The sequence below is a fragment of the Chiloscyllium plagiosum genome, unplaced genomic scaffold (genome assembly GCF_037043375.1).
Source record: "Chiloscyllium plagiosum isolate Xiang-an unplaced genomic scaffold, Cpla_swu_hap1 HiC_scaffold_6, whole genome shotgun sequence".
Taxonomy (NCBI): domain Eukaryota; kingdom Metazoa; phylum Chordata; class Chondrichthyes; order Orectolobiformes; family Hemiscylliidae; genus Chiloscyllium; species Chiloscyllium plagiosum.
The window spans coordinates 76965564-76984920 of NW_028270144.1; the positions used below are offsets into that span (position 1 = coordinate 76965564).

Below are 19357 nucleotides of genomic sequence, written 5' to 3' on the forward strand. Positions count from 1 at the left end.
TTCCATCAACAAACGCATCGACCTGGACCCAATATACCGGCCACTACAGCGGACAGCTGGAACTGACAACCAGAAGCGGCAGAGACAAACCACTATGAGGAAACATCACAGAAGCACTTCACAGGAGGCTCCCAAGCACTGAGGATGTCACCTAGACAGGGGACGAAACGTCTGCAACACAAATTCCCAGCTTGGCGAACAGAACCACAACAAAGAGCACCCGAGCTACAAATTTTCTCACAAACTTTGAAAACTTACTTTGTGACTAGAATGCTTACTTAAACATTTACTTTTTAATTTCTGACTTATTTGCAAAATTTGTTGGTTTAAAAAAAAACCTGGTTCCATAGGTATTACATGACTTACACATAAAACTAAAGGTTGGAGCTCGAGCCTTTGCAATTGTCCAACAAATTTGGGATTCTTTCAGCTTTTCTGAATGAAACGGGAGGATGATATAGGCTGCTGCAGGATGGTAAAGGAAACCATTCAAATGGAGGAAGAGAAAAGGAATATAGTGCTAATAGGGGACAGTATAGTTAAAGGGATTGACTGTTCTCTGCAGTAAAGTGTATTATTCCACCTGGCTAAGTTGTCTGTGGTTCAGGACATCTGCTTAGAGCTGGAAAAGAACTTGTTTAGGAAGGGAAAGTTCCAGTTCTGGTGGTCCACTTGGTTAACAATGACATCGGCAGATCAAAGCAAAAAGGTTGTGCACAATCAGTTTGAGGAGCTAAACACCAAGTTACGAAGCAGAATCTCATCATCTCTGGATTATTACCTAAACCATGTGTAAACTTAACTTAGGGCAAATTAGAATGCATGGCTCGAAGACGGGAGAAGTTGGTTTTGATTTGTGGGTCACTGGCACCAGTATTGTGAAAAATGTGATCAGTACTATTGGAATGGTCTACACCTGGACTGTGCTGAGGCCAATGTCCTTGTGAGCCATATAACTAGAAAAGTAGAGAGAATTTTAAACTGAATAGTGGGAACAAGGGATCAAATTTGAGAACATGTGATAAACCAGAGTGGAACCACAACCAACGAGAAAGATCTTAATATGGGAATGTTAAAACGGACCATGAAAAAAGGGTTGGAGAGTAGACCAACAGATAAAATTCAAACAAATATTAGACTATGTATCTGAATGCATATAGCATTCGACAAAAAACGGACAAACTGAGAATGTAAAAAGAAATAAACAAATACTATCTGGAAACCATTACAGAGAAGTGGCTACACGATGAAATGGATTGGAACAGGGTATTTAGAGAGTACAGGGTGCTACATAGGAATATGTGGAAGGATGGCTCTGTTATTTAGTGATGGTATTAGCACAATAGAGAGGGATCACCTTAGTTCAGGAAACCAGGATTGGGGACAGTTTGAACATAGACAAGAAATGATAAAAGAAAGAAGTCATATGTGGAAGTAGTGTACTCTCTAACAGCAACAACTTGGTAGAGTGGAGCATACTGATTAGCAAGGTTAAATCTCACAGAATACAGGGAGAACTAGCCTTTTGGATACAGAACTGGCTCAAAGGTAGAAGACAGAGGGTAGTGGTGGAGGGTTGTTTTTCAGACTGGAGGCCTGTGACCAGTGGAGTGCCACAAGGATTGGTGCTGGGTCCTCTATTTTTTGTCATTTACATAAATGATTTGGATGCGAGCATAAGAGGTACATTTAGTAAGTTTGCAGATGACACCAAAATTGGAGATGTAGTGGACAGCGAAGAGGGTTACCTCAGATTACAACAGGATCTTGACCAGATGGGCCAATAGGCTGAGAAGTGGCAGATGGAGTTTAATTCAGATAAATGCCAGGTGCTGAACTTTGGGAAAGCAAATCCTAGCAAGACTTATACACTTAATGGTAAGGTCCCAGGGAGTGTTGCTGAACAAAATGGCCTTGGAGTGCAGGTTCATAGCTCTTTGAAAGTGGAGTCACAGGTAGATAGGATAGTGAAGAAGGGGTTTGGTATGCTTTCAGAGTATTGAGTACAGGAGTTGGGAGGTCATGTTGCGGCTGTACAGGACATTGGTTAGGCCACTGTTGGAATATTGCGTGCAGTTCTGGTCTCCTTCCTATCGGAAAGATGTTGTGAAACAGGAAAGGGTTCAGAAAAGATTTACAAGGATGTTGCCAGGGTTGGAGGATTTGAGCTATAGGGGCTATAGGGAGAGGCTGAACAGGCTTGGGGCTGTTTTCCGTGGAGCATCGGAGGCTGAGAGGTGACCTTATAGAGGTTTACAAAATTATGAGGGACATGGAAAGGGTAAATAGGCAAAGTCTTTTCCCTGGGGTCAGGGAGTCCAGAACTAGAGGGCATAGGTTTAGGGTGAGAGGGGAAAGATATAAAAGAGACCTACGGGGCAACCTTTTCACACAGAGAGTGGTACATGTATGGAATGAGCTGCCAGAGAAAGTGGTGGAGGCTGGTACAGTTGCAACATTAAAGAGGCATTGGGATGGGTATATGAATAGGAAGGATTTGGAGGGATATGGGCCGGGTGCTGGCAGGTGGGACTAGATTGGGTTGGGATATCTGGTCGGCATGGACGGGTTGGACCAAAGGGTCTGTTTCCATGCTGTATGTCTCTATAACTCTATAAAGGAATAAGTAATTAGACCTTGTCAGAAGGGCAATAATCATGGAAAATTTTAATTTATATATAGGTCAAAAAAGTGAAATGGGCAAAGATAACCTACACAAGGATTTTATATTTCCCTATAACTATTGCATTCCACACATTTTATACCTCCCCTGTGCAGCAGAGCCAACTGTGGTGCAACAAATTGGGCTGTTGCTTTCCTCTCAAGAGGGCATTCGCTTTAACAATAACAAAAGCGGTATATCTGTTTGCAGAGTAATAGCTACAGAGGACTCCCTCTCTGCCTGCCTAGCCATCTTGCTCTGTGTTGTGGTCACCACTCCCTGTAAAGTCTTAGCCTGCAGTGTGACATCTTTCTATATATTGGATTAGTGGTGCTGGAAGAGCACAGCAGTTCAGGCAGCATCCGAGGAGCAGCAAAATCGACGTTTCGGGCAAAAGCCCTTCATCACCTTTTACCATATTTCTATGTATCCTATCCCCAGAACTTTCTGTCTCATGGATGCTCCACAGTGTCCCCAGCTACTGCTCCCACTCTGAAACCCAGGTTTCAAAGAACTGCAACAAGGGACATTTCTTGAAATCATGCTCACCCTGGATAGTGGAAAGGTTCCCAGTTTCCCACAAAGAGTAGGAAGAGCACACAATGCCTTAGAGTTCTCCTACCATAACTTACTCCTTTAAAATTAAACATTTTAGAAGGTGCTTAATATCAAATAATATTAAACCCTGCACAGAATAATTTGAGAAAAAGTTTTATATCTCAGAGAACTAAAGTGAAATGAGCTTGAGAAGGTTCAATCCAATTCTTAGTGAACATGTTGAATCTGCTGCAGAAAACTGCACAAAATGCCACTGAAGCTAAGTCTTATTTAGACCATAATATTTCTGGAGCACTGCACTTTTTAGTATGAATTTCAGTGTTCTCTTTTCACATTTTCCCTTAAGTGTCCAACACATGTTAAGAGTCTAAGAAGTATGAGAACCAAATGAATGTCAGGTTTCAGAATCCAAAATGCATTAATCTTGTAAGGTTATGTTTCTGTACATTAAACAGAAAACCACATTTTGCAATTTTATTAATATATGCCTTTGATCTTTATGTTAATCCATTTAATTAATATCAACTTCCTTGTTGCTAAGATCAGAATGTCTACCTGCATCACTTGCTCTGGTAACATTTCTGAAAAGGCTGAAGTTGTCCTGTTACTGGTTGGCATGCTACTGGTATTGCAACTGTTAGTTGCTGGAAGGACTCCAGATCAGAATTGATGATCTGGAATCTGAGCTTCAAACACTATGGCACATCTGGGAGGGGGTGAGTTACCTGGATGCTTTGTTTCAAGAGGCAATCGCACCCGGTACATTAAGTAATTCAAATTCAGTTTGTGATCAGGAACAACAGGATGAGTGTAAGTGAGGCAGGTAGGGGAATTCTGAGTTCAGGAGTGGAGGAGCCTCAGCCCTTGACCTTGTCCAACAGGTATGAGATGTTTGCTCCCTGTAAGGATGAAAAAAAGGGCTGTGGACAGGATGAGCCAACTGACCACGGCACCATGGTGCAGAAGGCCATTAAAGAGGTCGGAGCAAAAAGATAAGTAGTTGTTATCGGGGATTCTATAATTAGGGGGAGAGATAGTATCCATTTTGAGCTGGATTGGGAGACCCGCATGATGTGTTGCCTGCCCAGTGCCAGGGTGCAGGACATCTCCGACCGACTTGAAAGCATATTGGAGCTGGAGGGAGAAGATCCAGTTGTTGTGGTCCACGTTGGTACAAACAACATAGGCAAGGCTGGGAAGGAGGACCTGTTTGGGGAGTATCAAGCAAATAGAGTGGTCAGTAGGACTTTAAACTTGTGAGTCAGGGGAAGGGAAAGGGAAAGCAACAGGGAGTATGGAGTCAAGTATAAAGATAAGCAGCAGGTTAGCCAGTGTGCAGGGCTTAAGTTCAAGACATACTAGGAATGAAGCAAAAAGGAAGCATAGCTTAGGACATATTACTAGAGATGTTGAAATCATGAGGATAAGACAATTAGCATTAAGGTGCTTTACCTGAATGCTTGTAGTATTCCTAACAAAGTAGATGAATTAACAGCACAAATCATCTTGAATGATTATGATGTGGTAGGCATCACAGAGACATGGTTGCAGGGGGTTCAGGACTGGTAGTTAAACATCCAAGGATTGAGAACCTATGAAAAAGGGAGGTGGGCAGAGGCGGTGGGGTTGCCTTATTAGTTAAGAATGAAGTTAAATCTAAATGACATCGGGTCAGATGATGTGGAGTCTGTGTGGATGGAGTTGAGGAACCACAAAGGCAAAAAAAACACAAAATAGGAGTTATGTACAGACCTCCCAGCAGTGGTCAGGACCAAGGGTGCAAGTGTACCATGAAATAGATAGGGCATGCCAGAAAGACAAGGTCACTGTGATCATGGAGGACTTCAATATGCAAATAGACTGGGTAAATAATGTTGCTGGTGGAACCAAAGAAAGGGAATTCATGGAGTATTTACAGCATGGCCTTTTTGGAACAGCTTGTGATAGAGCCCACAAGGGAGCAGGCTATTTTGGACGTAATGCTATATAATGAGCCAGACTTTATAAAAGATCTTAAAGTAAATGAACATCTAGGAGGCAGCGATCATAATATGATAGAGTTCAGTTTGCAGTTTGAAAGAGAGAACGCAAGATCTGATGTAATGGCGTTACAGTTAAAGAAAGGTAATTACAGGGGCATAAGAGAGGAACTGATGGAAATCTACTGGAAGCAGATCCTAGTGGGGAAGACAGTAAAGCAACAATGGCAGGAGTTTCTGGGTGTAATTGAGGACACAGTGCAGAGGTTCATCCCAAAGAAAAGAAAGATTATCTGGATGTGGCAGATTAGACAACCATGGTTGACAAAGGAAGTCAGGAAATATATCAAAAAAAAAAGAGAGAGCCTATAAAGTGGCTAAGGGCACTGGGAAATCAGAAGATTGGGAAGACTACAAAAACAAACAGAGGTTAACAGAGAAAGAAATACGGAAGGAGAGGATCAAATATGAAGGTAAGCTAGCCAGTAATATTCAAAATGATAGTAAAAGTTTCTTTCAATACATAAGAAACAGATGAGAGGCAAAATTAGAAATTGGGCTGCTTCAAATTGATGCAGGAAGGCTAGTGATGGGAGATAAGGAAATAGCTGGAGAATTTAATAAGAACTTTGCATCAGTCTTCACAGTGGAAGGCATGAGTAAAATCCCATCAATTAAGGAGAGTCAAGGAGCAGAGTTGAGTATGGTAGCCATTTCAAAAGAGAAAGTACTCGAAAAGCTAAAAGGTCTAAAAATTGATAAATCTCCTGGCCCAGATGGGCTACATCCTAGAGTTCTGAGGGGGGTGGCTGAAGAAATAGCAGAGGCATTGGTTGTAATCTTTCAAAGATCACTGGAGTCGGGGAAAGTTGCAGTTGTTGCTGTTGTAATCCCCTTGTTCAAGAAAGGGTCAAGACAAAAGATGGAAAATAATAGGCCATTTAGCCTAACCTCAGTTATAGGTAAAATTCTAGAATCCATCATTAAAGATGAGATTTCTAAATTCTTGGAAGCGCAGGGTCAGATTAGAACAAGTCAGCAGGGATTTAGTAATGGGAGGTCATGCCTGACAAACCTGTTAGAATTCTTTGAAGAGATAACAAGTAGGTTAGACCAGGGAAACCCAGTGGATGTTATCTATCTAGACTTCCAAAAGGCCTTTGATAAGGTGCCTCACAGGAGGGTGCTGAGCAAGGTGAGGGCCCATGGTGTTCAAGGTGAGCTACTGGCATGGATTGGGGATTGGCTGTCTGACAGAAGGCAGAGAGTTGGGATAAAAGGTTCTTTTTCGGAGTGGCAGCTGGTGACAAGTGGTGTCCCGCAGGGTTCAGTGTTGGGGCCACAGCTGTTCACTTTATATATTAGTGATCTTGATGAAGGGACTGGGGACATTCTGGCAAAATTCGCCGATGATACGAAGTTAGGTGGACAAGCAGGTAGTACTGAGGAGGTGGGGAGACTGCAGAAAGATTTAGACAGTTTAAGAGAGTGGTCCAGGAAATGGCTGATGAAATTCAATGTGAGCAAATGCGAGGTCTTGCACTTTGGAAAAAAGAAAACAGGCATGGACTATTTTCTAAACAATAAGAAAATTCATAAAGCCAAAGTACAAAGGAATCTGGGAGTGCTGGTCCAGAATTCTCTCAAGGTTGACTTGCAGGTTGAGTCTATGAAGAAAGCAAATGTAATGTTGTCATTTATATCAAGAGGGTTGAATATAAAAGCAGCAATGTACTTCTGAGACTTTATAAAGCTTTAGTTAGGCCCCATTTAGCATACTATGTCCAATTTTGGGCCCCACACCTCAGGAAGGACATAGTGACACTGGAACGTATCCAGCGGAGATTCACACGGATGATCCCTGGAATGGTAGGCCTAACATACAATGAAGGGTTGAGGGTCCTGGGATTGTATTCATTAGAGTTTAGAAGGTTGAGGGGCGATCTAATAAAAACACAAGACAATGCATGGATTAGAAAGGGTGGACGCTAGGAATATGTTTCCATTAGGCGGGGAGACTAGGACCCATGGGTACAGTCTTAGAATTAGTGGGGGTAAATTTAGAACGGAAATGAGGAGACATTTCTTCAGCCAGAGAGTGGTTGGCCTGTGGAATTCATTGCCGTGGAGTGCAGTGGACGCCGGGCGTTAAATGTCTTCAAGACAGAGATTGATAAATTCTTGATCTCGCAAGGAATTAAGGGCTTACGGTGAGAGTGCAGGTAAGTGGAGTTGAAATGCCCATCAGCCATGATTAAATGGTGGAGTGGACTTGATGGGCCGAATGGCCTTACTTCCACTCCTATGTCTTATGGTCTTGAGTACCAAATGTGAAAAGTATTTTAATCTTTGACATTGTGTTCCAAGTGAGTTGTTTAAAATATCATTATGTTTTGAGACGGTATTTATTTTAGGGTAAAATGAATGGGATCAAGAGACTTTTGAACCCTCTCTGACAAAAATGTCTACCAGTACTACCTTGCTTCCTTGCAAGAAAGGACTCCTGCAATGATGTCAACATTACCCATCATCTTGGCATTGGTTCACATATCCAGTGGACACTGAGTATGGTATTCCTGGCACATCCTGGCAATTGCCAAACTACCCATTGAGGCAGCCAGTGCTTACTTGGCAGAGGTAGAATATTACAGATAGCACTGACGGCTTCTTCCAACCTTAGAGTCAGTTTGCCCAGTAGCTCCAACAAATCTGCATGCTGCTCCTGTGTCTGCTTGTGCACATGCATGAAGTTTCTCATGACTAGCACCATGGGGTTACCTCCTGCCTGGGGTTGAGCAGCTGCCTGGTTTCCAGCTGTCCTCTGAGAACCAATGCCTTGGAATGTTACTTCCTTGACCACCTGTGGAGATATAATAGTGATGTGCTCACCAGACTCTCGTTCAGCTAAAGTAGCCATTGTCATTATCTGATCTGTTAGAGGGAGTCTTGCCAGTGAATCCTCGAAGGAATCTCTGGTTTCGTCCTCAGAGGTGTGAAAAATAATGAGGCCTTGTGGGCTGCTAACCTGAGAGCAGAGACTGTCCAGATGCTACTGGTATCAGCAGGAAATAAAAGAGAGAATGATTGGCACATTATGAGTAGACATTCATGCATGTTAAGAATACATTCACAGTGGCAGTAATGGGCAAACAGCTCAGCACTTGACAAAGAATGTTACTCGGTTACTGAGACCCGGAGGTTTTGGCATTACCACATGAGCAATCCTCTCCCACTGCGGCAAGGGAGCTCGACGGGAATAGGGTGAGGAAGAGGCTGTCAGACGTCCCACTACCTGTCTTGGTTCTCTCTGCCCTATTATGAGCCATTTTTTCCTGCAATGAGAAAAAAAATGAAGGGATTGAGTAAGATGAAAGTGACTGGCAGTGCAGTTAGTACGAGCACAGGTCAGGCCAAGTTGATTAGGTGGCCTGAGTGATTGAGTAAGCACTGCAAAGCGCATGCAGGATTATTAGTTGGGCAGAGAGAGAGAGAGAGAGTGCAGAAAGATGTTGCTGCAATAGTGAGAATGGTGGTCTGAGAACCTTGGTGAGAGCAGCATTAGAGTGAGTATAAAGTAGCAGAGAGAAGATGGTAGCACCTACCATCATGGAGCACAGAAAGTCATTCATGTTTTTGGCACATTGCTGAACATTTCCCAAAACTGTGGAAACAGCATTTATATGGATGGTATGTAGAGATACTGCTGGCATGATCTGGTGCCATGGTCTTCTCTGGCAGTCCTGAGAAAAGATGACATCCCTCCTCTTCACCACCTGATTCACCAGGGCCTCCAAGTCCTTGTCATCAAAGTGGAGAGCTAACTTGCTTTCCCCAGCCACCACTGGGTTAGTTCTCCATCCAAAGGAAATATGAACAGTAGCTTCACACTGACAGCATTTGACTGGCACACAATTGCATTTTAAATCTCTTGGCAGCGGCAGGAGATCCTGACAGGAGTAAGTACTTCCATTACTGGTGAGCAGACCACAGTCCAAGTGGGGTGCCATAGAAACATGGTGCATACCTAATGAGGAAAGCTGCAGAGAAGAGCATGAATTATGCTCACAATGAGAAATGCTCCATGAAACTCCTCAAAATTGACACAGCTAATTTCCAGTTGACATTTCGTCCATTGTTACTAACATTAATATTGGAATGTTTAATGTTTAACAGTGATTTGTAACAACTGCACCTTTACTCTAGAAGAGGATGATTCCTTCAACTTTGCGAAGAGTAGGAGAAGAATTATTCCGAGGAACAGTAACTCAGATAGAGCTGGAGGGTTTTTTGGAGTCTGCTGCAGAACCCAAACCTAAGGCTTCTGCTTTCTTCAGGAGCTCTGACCTTAATGTTCGATTTTTATCAGCCCTCAGCATCCTCAAAACAATTACTCAAGGTTTGCAGAAGCTTTTAATGACAGTGAAATTTGTTTTATTCTTATAACTTGGGAATCACAAATCAAAACATTGTTTTTGTCTTCTTTCATGGACAGCTGGATGATCCATAATACAGAGACAACGCTAGGAAGTTCAGGGTCTAATTTATTGTTATCATGCAAGACTTCATAAACTAATTTAAATTCAATGTTTAGAATATAATAGAAAAAAAATCACTTGGAACCATAAACATTTATAGTTTAGACAGGACGTGTCAAGTTTTTGCATGAGTAATCCAAAACAAATTCTCCCTTTCCACATAAATATGGATTTTTTTTCTGCTTCAAATATACATTACATTTTCTCTTAAAAATTGCAAACATCTCTGCCACAACCAGCCCCTGTGGAAAGAGTACTTTATGCTCAAACCACCTTCTACAGAAAGAAATTTGTCCCAACTCCTCTCCTCTCATTTTCTTTTAGTGATAGTTTTAAATTGATGATCCTTTGTTACTGGCTCCCAATTAAAGGAAATAGCCTTTTTTTATTCACTGCATAATTATTCATCATATCTTAAAAACCTACTCTAAAGCTTCTCAGCTCCAGTGAAAAAAACTTTCAATTTCTTCTGACGAAAGGTCACAGGACTTGAAGCATTAACTCTGTTTCTCTCTCTACAGGTATTGCCAGACCTGCTGAGTTTCTCCACTAATTTCTATTTTTGCTCCAGTATCATAAGTCTCTCTTAAAAAATACAGTTTCCCAATGACTTTGCTTCATGGCTTTAATGTCCTTTCAATCATAGGGTGCCCAAAACTGGACATTGCCCTTTAGTTGTGGCCTAACCAACTTTTGTGCATGAATATTGTGGGCAGGGAGCAGAAGCATACAGATCCATAGAAAATAGGCGACAGGTTTAGATAGAGGATCTGGATTGGCACAGGCTTGGAAGAACAAAGGGCCTGTTCCTGTGCTGTAATTTTCTTTGTTCTTTGTTGTATTATTATTTTACTCGTGTAGTCTGTGCTACTATTTGTTATATCTAAAATGTTACAGGCCTGCTGGCCTTTTTTATAGCTTTATTTATTTGCACATTCAAACCAATACAACAGCTGTTTGTCTTCATACAGTGTCTTTAGCTTAGAAACATCCTGCGAGTTGCTTTGTTAACATGGAAGAGAAATGAGCAGACTCAATAAAATTGAAATAAGAGATCTTGATGAAAGATTTGGGTTTTAAGGGACATTTTAAAAGAAGAGCATGAGGCACTATCATTTGTAAATAAATTTAAATAATTTTTTCAAGTTTTCTGTTACATCTTGCTATGACCTTTTCTGTTAATTAAATCAAACAACCAGAAAAACTCGCCTTGCCTCAACTCGTAATCTGTTAAAATATGAATGACAGAGAATTCCCAAATTCCACTATTTAAAGAACATAACATCAATTTATTTTCTAACTCTAAACGTGTACATTAAATAAAAACTATTCTTAAATCTAAGTCCCTCTTTCTCTTAACTGCTTACTATCTGTCTCCAACTCAATAACAACAATAAGCGGTTCCAAGAAGAACATAAGATCAGGGAGCAGGAGTAGACCACCTGGCCCTTCAAGCCTACTCTGCCATTCAATAAATTCATGACTGATCTTTTCGTGGCCTCAGCTCCATCACCCACCCTCTCACCATAACCCTTAATTCCTTAATTATTAAAAAAAAAATCTACCTTAGCTTTAAAGACATTTACTAAAGTAGCGTCAACTACTTCACTGGGCAGGGAATTCCATAGATTCACAACACTCTGAATGAGGAAATTCCTTTTCAATTCTCTAAATCTGGTCCCCCTAATTTTCAGGCCATGTCCTCGTGTCCCAGTTTCACCTGCCAGTGGAAGCATCCTCTCTACATCTATCTTATCTCTTCCTTTCATAATTTTGTACGTTTCTTTAAGATCCCCTCTCATTCTTCTAAATTCCAACAAATTGAATCCCAGTCTACTCAGTCTCTCCTCATAAGCCAACCCCCTCAACTCCAGAATCAACCTAGGGAACCTCCTCTGCATCCCCTCCAGGGCCAGTACTTCCTTTCTCAAGTAAGGAGATCAAAAGTGCACACAGTACTCCAGGCGTAGCTTCACTAGCACCTTATACAGCTGCAACATAAATTCCTTGCTTTTAAATTCAATCCCTTTAGCAGTGAAGGACAAAATTCCTTTTGCCTTCCTAATTACCTGTTGTATCTGCAGACACAGGTTCCTCTGCATAGCAGCATGCTGCAACTCTTTACCATTCAAGTAAAAGTCCATTTTACTATTACTTCTACGAAAATGGATGACTTCACATTTATTAACATTGTATTCCTTCTGCCAGATCTTTGCCCACTCGCTTAAAGCATCTATGTTCTTCTGCAAGGTTTCAAAGTCCTCTGCCACTCATCTTAGTGTCATCTGCAAACTTTGACACACTACATGTGTCAAATCATCTATGTAAATTGTGAATAGTTGTGATCCCAACACTGATACCTGAGGCACACCACTAGTTACTGATTGTCAACCAGAATACCACTCACTTCGCCCCACCCTTTGCTTCCTGTTAGTCAACCAATCCTCTGTTCATGCTAATACTTTACCTGTAACGCCATGAATCTTTATCTTATGTAGCAGTCTCTTGTGCGCGCCTTGTTGAAGGCCTGTTGGAAATCTAGGTACACCACATCTACTGGGTCCCCGTTGTCCACAGTGCTCGTAATGTCTTCATAGAATTCCAAAAGATTAGTTAAGCATGACCTGCTCAACAGCATAATTGCTATCTAGATGCTTTGCTATTTCTTCCTTGATAATATACTCAAGCATCTTCCCCACTACAGAAGTTAAAGTAATTGGTCTGTAATTCCCCATCTTTTATCTATCTCCCTTTTTAAACAGTGGCATCATATTTGCTGTTTTTAAATCTGCTGGAACTGCCCCAGAGGCCACCGAATTTTGGAAAATTACCACAAGTGCACTTGCTATTTCTCCCACCATCTCTTTTAGTATCTTGGATGCATTCCATCAGGGCCTGGAGACTTGTGTACTCTTAGCTCCATTAGCTTGCCCAACACTACCTCTTCCATAATTATGATTGTTTTCAGGTCCTCACCTACTTTCGTCTGCTTGGCAATTTCTGGCATGTTATTAATGTCCTCCACTGTGAAGACCGACACAAAATACCTTTTCAATGCCTCAGCCATTTCATCACATCCCATGACTAAATACCCCTTCTCATCCTCTGAAATAACAAAGTTTAGTTTGGCTACTATTTTTCATTTTATATATTTATGGAAACTTTTGATATCTGTGTTTATATTCTGTGCTAGTTTTTTTCTCATGTTGAATTTTACTTTTCTTTATAGTTCTTTTTATGGCTTTCTGTTTACATTTAAAGCTTTCCCAACCTTCTAGTTTCTGGCTAATCTTGGCCACTTTGTATGCCTTCTCTTTCAATCTGATAGCCTCTGTTATTTCGTTAGACATTCATGGCAGATTAGCTCTTTTTTTACAGTCCTTCCTTTTCACTGGAATATACTTTTGCTGGGCACTTTGAAAAATTGCTTTGAAAGTCCTCCACTGTTTGTCAACTGTCCCACCATAAAGTTTTTGTTTCCAGTCTATTTCATCCAAGTCCTCCTCATCTTAATGTTGTCTTCCTTGTTTAAACACAACACCCTGGGATTGGATTTTATCTTCACACTCTCCATCTGTATTCTAAAATAAATCATACTGTGATCACTCCTTCCAGGAGGATCCCTAACTATGAGGTCATTAATTATTCCTGTTTCATTACATAGGACCAGTTCTGGGATAGCTTGCTCCCTCGTCAGTTCCATTACATACTGTTCAAGAAAACTATCACGGATACACTCAATGAACTCCTCCTTAAGGGTACCCTGACCAATCTGGTTCGACCAATCGACATGTAAATTAAAATCCCCCATGATAATTGCCATACCATTTTTACAGGCATTAGTTATTTGTTTGTTTATTGCTCACCCCAATGTGATTTTGTTATTTGGTAGGCTACAGACTATGTCTATCAGTGACTTTTTCTTCTTAGAATTTCTAAATTCCACACAAATGGATTCAGCCTTATTCTCCATAGAACCTATATCATCTCTCAGCACCACCCTGATGTCCTTGCATATCAGAATGACACCACCTCCCTTACCTTCCTGTCTGTCCTTCCAAATATTCTGATACCCCTGGATATTTAACTCCCTGTCATGACCATCCTATAACCATGCCTCCATAATGGCTACTAAATCATATTCATTTGTGAATATTTGTACTGTTAACTCATCAACCATGTTACGAATGCGACAAGCATTCAGGTAAAGTGCCCTTCTGCTAGTTTTAATACCCTCATAAGATACATTAAAATTACATCAACTTAAATTCAAAATCACAGTCACGTCTTCTTCTGTGTCTTCACTCTTCCAGCTGTGGATCTCCCAGGGTTGGCTGCTTCGTTTTTAGTATGAGTATGTTTCATAGCTGATAGACAGTGTTTTGCTAATTTCTTGGTGAGCAAGATGTTAGATGGGCAATTAGCTCTCTCTCTCTCTCTCTCTCTCTGCAGCAGTTGCTTTCTGACCAATTTTCAAAATGTCCACATCTCTATACCCCTCAACACCGGATCATCTTGTTAGTTTGATGTTGGCAAAACAATAAATTGAAACTCAATTCAGTTTTAGTATCCTGGAGCATACGTTAAACTGATTAGTTAAATTTGAATTGTTGTCGGAACAGCAACCAAAGTTCAGGGATCCATTTCCCAGCCAGATGTTACATATTTTCAATTTTCCAGTACACTCTGGGACTGCCATCTAGTCATATACACAGCGTATAAGCTCTCAGTTCAGAACAGCATTTATTCTCACTTAAAGGTACAGTACACACCTTCAACTTTATAACAATTTTCATTTTCACTGTCAGACTTCCTCCTTCGTCCCTCAGCTGTTGCACCTTCTTTGACTTTAATCTACTTAAAAAAGCTGTTTTCTCAGTTGGAATCCTCTCATGTTCCCTATCAGTTCTTCTAATCTCATTTCTCCACTGTACTTTGCATTCCCTAATGATTTTCTTTGTTATCATTAGCCCTTTAATAATGCAACAGCCTTGAAGATTCAATGGTTAAACTGTTTACAGCAAAGGCAAGCTTATTCATCTGTGATATATTATTTTAGTTCACTTCATATTTGCTTTACTTTATTTATTTGTGTAATATTTCAGGTAGAGTACTTTTTTTCTAACAAATAATTTTCACCGGCATCGTAGGTAGAGAATAATATTTTTAATTAATATGTTTCTATTACTAGTTGATTATCTGGCTCAAGCATTTGACGTTATTTTTAACGACCTGAAGACAGATGATGGCAAAGCTTTGTTCTTGAAGTACCGGGCTATGCAGATTATTCTTTGTTACTTGAAACCTTCTAATAAGAGCCTGTTATACAATGCTGTTGATATCATTCTACAGATGACAGTGGAGTCAAGTGAGTATTTATATTTGAACATAAGACCTGCAGGTCTGTATTCTTTCTCTCTCCACAGATGATGGCATATTTGCTGAGTTTCACCAGCAGTCTTTTTTTTAATGTGTTTTTATTTAATAACATCTTCCACATAAAATTCAGAATAGATACCACAATATAAGGTATTTTAATAGATTTTCTGTCTCTCTTAGATATTTGCATTTAACAGTGCTGTCATTCCCCAAGTCTCGCGAGTCTTGTATTCAGGAATAGACACTTGTCTTGTGTGATAACATACTCTGGTTGTAACCTGAATTAGATATTGTTCCTTTTGTGTGTGTCTTTAAGTGTTATCTTTAATTATTTGTTCATGGGCTTTGCTGGCTGGACCAGCATTTATTGCCCACCCTTTCTGTGCCCATTGATCTGTGTGGCTTGCATTCTCAATTAAGAGTCAACCACATTTCTGTGGTCTGGAATCACATGTGGCTCAGACCTGGTAAAGATAAAAAGGTTTCATTCCCTAAAGGGGCTTAAATGAACCAGATAGGTTTTTGCAAAATCAACATTGGTTACAAGGTCACCATTGCTTTTTAATTTCAGATTTTTATTGAATTAGATTTCACCATCTACCATGATAGGATTTGAACCCATGTTCCCAGAGCATTAGCTTGAGACTTTGGACTGTTAGCCCAGTGAATGTAGCATAGTGCCACTGCCTCTCCAAATTGTTCTTCAATCTTTTGGTAGGCAATCTAATTACACCTGACCAGATATCAAAACTATCTGTGTTCCTTTGTTTTTACCCTTCCTTGTGAATAATAGCAAGGATCAACCATATTTCTTTGTCCTAGCTAGTAGGCAGAAAAATTTCAATTTTAGTCCATTGCAACCTACTGTCATGTTGAAAGATGAGACACTTGATGTACTAAAAAAAAGGCAACAAGATGGTAGAAAAGTGGTTGCATTTACAGCTTGTAAGTTTGCAGAATGAACTGGGATGTATCAAACAATATTTAGAGAAGTAAGAGAAGAAATTGAAGAGGCACTGGCCATAATCTTTGAATTCTCCTTAGATACAGGACTGGTGCCTGAAGATTGGAGAATTGCAAAGTTACACCCTGGTCAAAATAAGGTCTAAAGTTAGCTCATCAACCAAACGCCTGTCAATTTTGCCAGTTGAGGGGAAAGTTTTCAGAAATGCTGATGCAGGGCAAAGCATTCTAGCTGCATTTAGAACATACTCAAACTGAAACTGAAATTATGGAAAACCACCATGAAAATAATCAGCACTCTGACAATACACAGAATGCTGAAGTAATAAATCCAGATCTCAGGAAGGTTATACCATCTGAGAAGATTAGTAAGCAATCTCATATGGACGTTTACATCTCTGTTCATCATTTAAGAGTTCATATTTCACATAACTCAAAAACTGTTATGTCAATTTCAGAGAAGATGCAAACGTTTGCACATGTCATTGAGAAATCAGAATGTAAGGAAGCATGTGGTTAGCAGTCTACTAGGTGTAGATATTGTTAGACTGAGTTATTGAGCTGTACTGTATATTGAATTATCTTGTATAGGTAGCCCCCGCTATCCAAAAGTAGAGCATTCCCAGAAATCCTTTTGTAAGTCAAAAATAGCATCAAGCGGAAGTGTATGATTTATATGGGAAAACGTATCGCTGTTTTTCATAAAAGCAAAGATCCTCTTCGGATTTGTGAAAACAGGTACTAATGTAGATCTTTCATAAAAGCGAATTTGCGGAAAGTGAACGTTCGAAAAGCAGGGGATACCTGTATACGAATGTATATAAATTGCAGTTCTCAAAGTAATCAACCTACATAAAGTTTATTGTGCTTGTTTTGGATTGGCCTGTTTGCATAAAGAAGCTAGAAACGCAACAGATGTGTTCACAATCACAGGATTTGTAAATGTAAAGATCATGTCGCTAAAAAGCTAATGGAAGAACCCCACAGAATCTTAGCTTGGAGGAATAACTGGAATATGAAGGAAAAGTAAAGTAACTTCCAAATTGGGCATACTTTTTTGTGTTATTCCCAGGAAAAGTGAATTAACTTCAACATTTTGAAAGATAAGGGAACTCGTGAAAGGGAGGTAAGAAATAAAACGAGTGAAAACACAAGTCTTTTTAAGTTAATTTGTTAAGTTACTGGTATCTGCTTGTTTACTTTTTTCTATACAGTGAAGATTTTTAATTAAAAGTGTGAAATTGGGTGATATTGTTCTGCCGGTTAATTGCAGGATGTTTGGACTTTCTCTTTGTACTTCAATAGTCTGTAACAGGATCACAGCACTTTATGAAATGGAAGCGTAGAATACAAAAACCAGGAACTTGCACTAAACTTTGTTTCACTGCATAAGCTTCAGCTAGTGTCCCATTCTGTGCAGTATACTTTAGGGAAGATGTGAAGGCGTTGGATAGAGTACAGAGGAGATTTATCAGATACCAGGGAAGAGTTAATTGAAGCGGCTCGAGAAGCTGAGATTGTCTTTGAGGAGAAAAGATTGTGGAGGATTTGATAGTGTTCAAAATTAATTAAATGTTTTGTTAAAGTAAATAAGTAGCTGTTTGCAGAAAGGTTCATTGCCAGAGGGTATTATTTCAGATATTGAAAAAAACTACCAGAAAATTAATGATTATCTTTCAGAATATCCACTATCTGAATGCATGGTCAAGTAGATTAGTTTATAACTTTCAAAAGGGAATTGGAGAAATACTTGAAAGGGAGAAAGTTGTAAGCCATGGGGGAAGGGGAAAACCAATTAGATGACCCTTTCAAATATGATGGTAACCAAAATCTGAATAGCTGACATTATGGTTGAACAATGTGGGTAACCACCCACAGTGCCATCGCTTGGGAGAGTTTTGTGGTGAAAATGAGGTTTCGTGAAAAAGATTCCAAGTAGGAAATATAAATTTTGATGATCTTCGAATCTTCCCACTTCCTTCAAACCAAATGGGTAGGCACAGGTACCTGCATGAGCCACAGCTATGCCTACCTCTTGTCAGATACATGAAACGGTCCATCTTCCGCAGTTACACTGGCACCATCCCCACCTTTTTCTCTACTACATTGCTGACTGTATCAGGGCTACCTTATGCTCCCACGAGGAACTTGAGCAGTTCATGAATATCACAAGGACCTTCCACCCTGATGTCAAGTTCACCTGGACCATCTCGGACAACTCCCTCCCTTTCCTGGACCTCTAAGTCTCCTTCTCCGGCAACTGACTCAACACGGCCATCTCCTTCAAACCCACTGACTCCCACAGCTACCTGGACAACACCTCCTCCCCCAACTCTCACTCCCCCTCCGTAAAATCGCTATTCCTTGCTCCCATTTCATCCGCCTTCACTGCTCCCAGGAGGAGCAATTCTACTCCAGGACATCTCAGATGGCCTCCTTTTTCAACAAGAGCAATTTCCTCTCCCACATGATCAGCAATGCCCGCCGGTGCACCCCCCTCCACTTCCTGCATCTCCACCCTTGAACCCCACCCCTCCAACCGCACAAGGATAGATTACCCCTGGCCCTCACCTTCCACCCTCCAACCTCCAGATACATCGCATCATCCTCCTCCATTTCCGGCACCTCCAAACAGACCCCATCACCGGGGATATATTTCCTTCCCCACCCCTACCTATGATCCGGAGAGACCATTGCCTCAGCGACTCCCTTGTTAGGTCCACACCTCCCACCACCCCACTCTCCACTCCCAGCATCTTCACCTGCCACTGCAAGAAGTGCAAAACTTGTACCCACACCTCCCCCCTCCCCTCCGAGCAACACCCCAAAGGATCCTTCCACATCCAACTAAGATTTACCTGCACCTCCACACACGTTATCTTCTGTGTCTGTTGCTCTTGATGTGGTCTCCTGTACATTGGGGAGACAAGATGCCAACTTGCAGAACATTTCAGGGAACATCTCTGGGACACACACAAAACAACCCCACCGCCCTGTGGCTGAACACTTTAACTCCCTCTCCCACTCCGTCAAGGACATGCAAGTCCTGGGCCGCCTCCACCGCCAAACTCTAGCCACCCAACGCCTGGGGGAGGAATGCCTCATCTTCCGCCTTGGAACCCTCCAACCACATGGGATCAATGTGAATTTTACGAGTTTCCCTATTCCCCTCCCCCTATTTTTTCCCAGATCCAACCTTCCAATTTGGCACCACCCTCTGGAACTGTCCTACCTGTCCATCTTCCTTTCTACCTTTCTGCTCCACCCTCCTCTCCAACCTA

At 41.0% G+C, this 19357-nt stretch overlaps 1 protein-coding gene across 1 annotated transcript in view; it reads left to right on the top strand.

Moving 5' to 3' along the window:
• Nucleotides 1-19357, top strand: part of ccdc138 (coiled-coil domain containing 138) — a 109482-nt gene that overhangs the window by 82291 nt on the left and 7834 nt on the right. The window contains exons 12-13 of the mRNA XM_043691782.2: nt 9403-9595; nt 14926-15102. Of these exons, the coding sequence (XP_043547717.2) occupies nt 9403-9595; nt 14926-15102 (370 nt within the window). The remainder of the gene's footprint in view (nt 1-9402; nt 9596-14925; nt 15103-19357) is intronic.